General features: G+C 34.1%; 2 protein-coding genes across 2 annotated transcripts; both read left to right on the top strand.

Annotated features, from left to right (window-relative positions):
* Positions 1 to 40: 40 nt before the first annotated feature.
* On the top strand, positions 41 to 2634 carry LOC137636340 (uncharacterized). The gene is made up of 2 exons (XM_068368748.1): positions 41 to 2501; positions 2624 to 2634. Exons 1-2 carry the CDS (start codon positions 41 to 43, stop codon positions 2632 to 2634), a joined length of 2472 nt encoding a protein of 823 aa, XP_068224849.1.
* LOC137636341 (uncharacterized) lies at positions 2507 to 5732 on the top strand. The gene has a single exon (XM_068368749.1). The coding sequence runs from the start codon at positions 2676 to 2678 to the stop codon at positions 5730 to 5732; it is 3057 nt and encodes a 1018-aa protein (XP_068224850.1). The 5' UTR covers positions 2507 to 2675.
* The last annotated feature ends 1552 nt before the right edge of the window (positions 5733 to 7284 follow it).

Raw genomic sequence — 7284 nt, 5'->3', positions numbered from 1 at the left:
TGCTTTAAGTTTTAAAATTGTTCGTTAAATTCATAGAAAAATGCCGCCGAAGAGCATTTCGCGCAGTTTTCGTTCAGCCCTTAGGCAACAAGTTACCAAGAAGTGTAATTTCATAGAAAGGTTTGTTTCTTCGATGTCTGTAAGCGATGCTAACGAGCATATGAACATGTTGATTGACCTTAAAGAAAAACTTGACAAAGTGAATAACGAGGTTTTGAAGGAAATTTGGGATAGCGCAGATGAAGACAACGGCGATGAATTGGTGAGTGAGGAAATGGATACTTGGTTCGTTTATGACAATCGTTTGAGTAAGTGTCTCTCTCTCCTTAAGACCGCGGTGTCACTTTCGCCCGGAAACCTTTCCGATCGTTCGCGTTCTGAAATTTCACAGCTTAAAATACCTGAACTACCTTTACCGACATTTGGTAATCGAGAAGGTGAAGATATTTCGAAGTTTTTGCGAGAGTTCGAAGCAATTATTGATAAGTATGATCTTAGTACTCACGTTAAATTTACTCTTCTTACGAGACAGCTTTCAGGTGACTCGCTTAAACTGGTAAACTCATTATATTGTAACAACCGTTCGTATGAAGAAGCTAAGAAATTATTACAGAAAGCGTTTGCAGATACTTTGTCGCAACAATATAGGGTTATTAAGCAGTTATCGGAGTTGAAGCTAACGTATCAGAGTGATCCGTATGACTTTATCAGTAATATGAGAATAATTTGTAATCAATTTGAGGCTTTAAGCATAGATCAAAACATAGTTTTACAGTATTTCATATGGAATGGGTTTAATGACTGTTTCAAGAATCAGTTAATGCATATTACTGGCTCGAATAAGCCCTCGTTGCAGCAAATAGATGAACATATCTTTACTGCTTTGGAAAGATATAGAAACATATCCAAGAAATTTAATGTGAAACAAGGTAATCTTGAGAAAAAGGTTGTGCCCAACTCAAATTGTTTAGCTTCTGCCGTTGTTAATGTTGAGAAGTCTAAAGTTAAAGAATGTTCTCTATGTTTAGCAGACAATAAAGGAGACATTGATCACCCAATTTTTAAGTGTTCAGTTTATGTAACTCCACAGAGTAAAACTGAAAAACTAAAACAATTGAATTTTTGTACAAACTGTACTTACGATTCTCATAAAACTTCAGATTGCAGGTTTAAATTTAACCGAAAATGTAAACATTGTAACAAGTGGCATTTCAGCTATCTTTGTAAATTTCGTAAAGACCTAAAAAGTACTGCTAATAACCTTAAGAATGATTCAGATAACCAAGAAGTGACTAATCAAACGGCAAAGGGGTATTGTAAAGAGAAATCGAACTCTAATTCTGTTGTTTCTAATTTAACTTGGTCTGATTTAGGAGTTTTAAGAATCGCTTGTAACCCGGTGACTGCTATGCCTTCCTTTTCACTGAATGACAATGGGGATCGAGGTATAAAGGATTCAGGAAGTCAAGTAACTTTCGTTGAGGAAGACTGGGCTAAGAGTATGCAGTTTGAAGTTGTTGACCCGAATTATTCTTTGGTGGTGAATGGTATTAATTCTTCAAAGCCGTTAGCCACTGTAGTATACAAGGTAAAGTTGAATGATGATTATTTTACTGCTATTGCCATGAAGTCTATTAATTTGAAATTAGTTTTGCCAGGTATCTCTGAAGTAGCTCAAGTATTTAAGGATAAGGGCTATGTATTAGCCGACAAAACTTTGCATATGTCTGGGGACAAAGTTGAAGATATAAAATTACTCTTGGGAAATGATAACTCTCATTTAGTACCACAGAAGGATGTGCTGTTTGGAGGTAGTTCTAAAGTGATTCCCTCTGTTTACTTAGAATCACCCTTAGGAGTGATGCTTGTAGGTGACATTGAAAGGTATAAGCCAAATCTAGCTCTATTACCAGACCGGATAAAGCATTCTTCTGAAGTTTGTGCAAAGGGTGAGGGTCCCCTTGAAGTTGATAGTAATTTGAATATGGATGGATTGTTCTTAGATTCGGTAGAGGAATTCAAGTTCCCTGCTTGTGCTAATATTTCTGTTTTAAATAAGGGTCAGATTGTTGAAGCTGAACTCGAGAGAGCAGCAGAAGAAATTCTTTCCTCGAAGGCAGAAAGTTTTTCGCACAGTGATTCTAACTTATATGACGAAGACTTTAATGAGGAGAACAGGAAAGTAGTAGAATTTGCTTTAGAAAATACTTGTAGAGATCGTGATGGGAGGTTAGTTATGCCTCTGTTATGGAATGGGAAAGTAGCTCATTTGCTTGGTAAGAATCAAAATCTGTCAAAAGCAATATTAAAATCAAATTTTAAGAAATTTAGCAAAAAGGATAATGCTTTACAAATGATGGACGAGGTTTTTAAAGAACAGGAACAGCTAGGCATTATAGAGAGAGTTTCTAACTTGGAGCAATTCTTGGAGGAAAACCCTCAGCATAGCTTCCTGCCGCACATGCCAGTGTTCAAGATGGACCGAGAGTCTACAAAATGCCGTAATGTATTTTTGTCAAATTTGTGTGAATCTGACAAAGATAAACCTTTAACTCTATCTCATAATCAAACAATTTTTGCTGGTCCTTGTTTGAATAAGAAAATTTCTACTTCTATTTTACAGCTAAGATTTAATGAAAAATTGTTATGTTTTGATATAAAAAAAGGCATTTCTGATGATTAAGTTGGTGCCTTCAGATCAAAGTAGGTTACTCTTTTATTGGTATAGAAACGTATGTAAAAAGGACTATTCCTTAATTGTTTATAAACATTGCAGACTTCCATTTGGTTTGCCATGTAGTCCAACTTTATTAATGTTAGCACTTTATAAAATTTTGATGTTGGATGTCCAAGGTGACAATATTGATGTAAAGGAATTGAAGACAGAGTTATATAACTTAGCTTACATGGATAACTTGGCTTACACGACCAATGATATAGACAGGTTGAAATGGGCTTATGAGAAACTTGACAGCATATTTTCTCCCTATAAATTTGAATTGCAGCAATTCATAACCAATGATGACTCTCTGCAGCAACAGGTAGATAAAGATAAGGAAAAGACTCCTACAAAAGTAAAATTACTTGGTTTGCTTTGGGACAGAAACATTGATACTCTTTCGGCAAGCAAGTTGGTACTTGATAAGGATGCAACGACCAAAAGACAAATTTTAAGTTCTATTGCAGCCAATTTTGATGTGTTCTCATTTTATGGTCCTTTATTAAACAGGGCTAGATTATTTATGCACTCGCTACAATGCAGGAAAGAAGTTGGATGGGACGATAGACTCTCTGGTGAGGAGCTACGAGAATGGTCTAATATTTGCAAGCAAGTAAATGGTGTTCCTGAAATTGCAGTGAAGAGATTTGTTGGTCGCAGGAATGATCCTTTCCAAATTATTGCTTTTTGTGATTCTAGCAAGCTAATATATGAAGTTGTGCTCTTTATCAAGAACTTGCGAACAAAGGAGGTAAGTTTCCTTCTGTCAAAAAATAGAATAATTGGACACCAGTTAGAGCTAAAGTCTATCCCTTCTCTTGAATTTCAATCTCTCTTGCTTGGTACGGAAACTATTGTTGACATTTATAAGGAACTTAGTGGTTCAGAGTGTGTCTCCCCCATAAACATTACAAAATTGGTAGTTTTCTCAGATAGTGCAGTTGCACTGAATTGGTTAAATTCTCGAACAAATAGGTTTGATAAATTAAAAAAACTAAGTATTTTTGTTATGAATAGGTTGCAAAGAATAGAGAATCTATGTGAAACGGTCCCTGTGACTTTCAAATTTTGTGCAGGTATGATAAATCCTGCAGATTGTACTACCAGGTCATTGTCATATAAGAGGTTGATAAAATCAAATTTCTTCACAGGACCTGATACTATTCATGATATCTTGGAAGATGACAGTTTGGATGTAACGATCCCAAATCCTTTAACCAATGTACTTGAAGTTTCAGAAGGCCACTGTGAGATAGGGAGTGTGACTGAGCCAGAGATGGGAGGCATTTTGAATTCTACAGTTGGAAATTTCGATTGGCTTCATTTGATTTCGGTCTACAAACATGTACTGACATTCATAAACAATGTCAAACGGAAGTTAAAGAAAAAATCTGGCAAGTATGACCATTTTGAGGTTTTCAGTAATGATGAAATTTCTTTGAATGCATGGCAACTGATGATTTTGCAAGATCAACGCCAAAATTTTCCGGATGTTTTTAAATATTTCGGAGAAAGGAACCCTAAAATTAGGGATATGCCTAACATAGTAAGTCAACTAAATTTATTCATTGAAAAGAAATCTGGTTTACTAAGAGTTAAAAGTAAATTTCATAAGTGGAGAGACGGTAGTTATGTATTCCCCATTCTTTTGGCCAAAAACAGTAAATTGACTGAAGAAATTATTAGAAATTTTCATGTTAAGTTAACTCATTCTGGAATATATGCCACATTATCTGAGGCTAGGAAACAGTTTTGGATTCCTTGCAGTTTTTCTACTGTAAAGAAAGTCTTGAAAACTTGTGTTCACTGCCGTAGATTTAACGGTAGAACTATAAAGTTAAATCAGTCCCCTTATAGAGAATTTAGGGTTTCTCCTCCAACCATACCTTACAGGTATATTTTCATTGACTATTTTGGACCTTACTGGGTATATTGGATGGGTAAGAAATCAAAGGTATGGATATTATGTATCACCTGTTTATGGTCCAGAGCCATAAATCTTAAGGTTTGTGTAGACCTTTCGGTGATATCCTTTTTGCGAGCACTTCAGCTCCATTGTTTCGAGTTTGGGGTGCCTGAACTCTGTTTAAGTGACCAAGGTTCACAGCTAACTTCAGGTGCTAGAACCGTTGAGAATTTTTTAAGTGATAAGGATACACAATCCCATTTCAGGGAGAACAACATAAAACCTTTGAGCTTTCAGCAGTACTATAAAGGCCACAGTGAACTTGGATCTTTAGTGGAATCTTGTGTTAAGATGGTCAAAAGGCTTATTGAAGGCTCTATTCGGAATATGGTCCTCGAATATTTAGATTTTGACTTTGCTGTACAAAATATTGTACATATAGTAAACCGTCGACCAATTGCCTTTAAAGAATATTTGCGAAACTATGATGGGACTGAACCTGTACCATCTCCTATAACTCCAGAGATTTTAGTTAAAGGTCATGAATTGAATTCCTTAAATATTATTCCCCATTTACATCCTTTACCTAGGGCAGATGATACTTGGGTTCCTGATATATCTCCCATTTCCCATGTGAAGGACAGCCACAGGAAGTTACGAAAGGCTAGGGAAAGTATAATAGAGATATATAATAAAGAATTTGTTGTGCAGCTGGTGAATCAAGCCACTGACAAACGCAGTAGATACCAACCTGTTAATCATAAACTATTAGAAGTTGGAGACATTGTTCTCATTAAAGAACCCCTTCTTAAACCTACTAATTTTCCAATGGGTATTGTCAAAGAGATAAAACTGAACTCTTTAGGTGAAGTAACCGGTGCAACAGTACTCAAAGGAAAAAGTAGGGAAGAGACTAAAAGGCACGTTTCATCCTTGATTCCATTGCTCTATAAACGGGAATATGAGGCTAAATTTAACGATAAAGCACAATCGCCATGTGAGGATAAACTGAGCAAGGAAGATGAGGTAAAGGAGAGACCCAAGAGGCGAGCTGCCATGATTGGGAAAGATAAGGTAAAGAAACTATTGGATGACAGTCTAGCGTGATCTTTGATCGCTATATAATAATTAAATTTTTTCCTAAAAAAATTGAATCCCCTCGCGGGAGTGTAGAAAAATGCACATTCTTGTGCATTTTATTGTTTTGTATATTATATGAATTGTTTGGTTGTGGTAAATTTCTTATGTTTAAATTGTTTGTTCGGGAATGGTTTGGTTCTTTTATTTTGAAAAGCAAATGCATCTACTTAGCATACCTTAAACTACCTCTTGGGACAATTTTAAAGCAGGAAACAAGCCATTCTTGAGCGATGTATTTTAAGTTTTACCAGGTTGTTCGCTGCTGGACACAAGACTGGGAAAACCGTTGTCGGTGGTGAATGATCTGAAGAAGGCAGTATGAAGAGGCCAGCGTAAGAAGCGCAGCAAGGCAGTCTTCTCCTGAATTTGAATTAATTTTTTGGCAGCCAAGGACAATGGCTGTCATTCATTAGTGTAAGATCGGTGGCTCTGGACTTAGCCGCTCATGGATCACGTCATCGTCTGACCACCTTATACTACTCAAGAGCTCAAATAGAAGACTACCATCATCACCTCTACCTTCGTCACTGCTTTTCTATGGACCTAAGAGACTGGCTATATGTTGAGGTAAGGTTTGCATTAAGTACGATGCATTTGCTTAGTGAACTTTCAACTATAGTTACGGTTTTATAACCTTTTGTCTTGCAACCAAACTCATATATATATATAATAAAGTCTGAAGGGTCTCCTTTTAAGTTTTAAATTTGATTTTGACATATTAGGATATTCAAATCGTTTATTGATCTAGGTTTTGTATTTTCCATAGGTTAATATTAAAAGTTCGTTTGTTTTGTAAGATTTCGCATATATGCACATTGTTATGTTTGTAGCCCCTGACGTTTCCAATTTATAATGTTTCATGCTATGGGTTACAGATCCTTCGGATGTTTCGAAAATTGAGGGGTAATAGTGCGGACAAAATGCAGGTTCTCTGGCGGAGAGAGAGAAAGTCCACGCTAAGTTTGTCCGAGATTTGAACTGATCAGGATCACCATATTCGCCAGTCATTCTTCGGATTGTAAATTGTCATAAATTTACCGTTTAATTGTAAATTAAATTAATTTTTTTATGACTTATGATTTTGCTTCTCCTTAATTTATGTTACATTGCCCTCTCAAATTATTGCTTTTCGAAAATTATTATTATTATTATTATTATTATTATTATTATTATTATTATTATTATTATTATTATTATTATTATTATTATTATTATTATTATTATTATTGTTATTATTATTAAAATTGTAATTATTATTATTATTATTATTATTATTATTATTATTATTATTATTATTATTATTATTATTATTATTATTATTATTATTATTATTATTATTAAAATTATTATTATTATTATTATTATTATTATTATTAAAATTGTAATTATTATTATTATTATTATTATTATTATTATTATTATTATTATTATTATTATTATTATTATTATTATTATTATTATTATTATTATTATTATCATTATTAAAATTGTAATTATTATTATTATTATTATTATTATT

The sequence above is a fragment of the Palaemon carinicauda genome, unplaced genomic scaffold (assembly GCF_036898095.1).
Source record: "Palaemon carinicauda isolate YSFRI2023 unplaced genomic scaffold, ASM3689809v2 scaffold2736, whole genome shotgun sequence".
Lineage (NCBI taxonomy): Eukaryota > Metazoa > Arthropoda > Malacostraca > Decapoda > Palaemonidae > Palaemon > Palaemon carinicauda.
The sequence above is the reverse complement of the archived record's forward strand: the minus strand, read 5'-3'. Positions and strand labels throughout refer to the sequence as shown.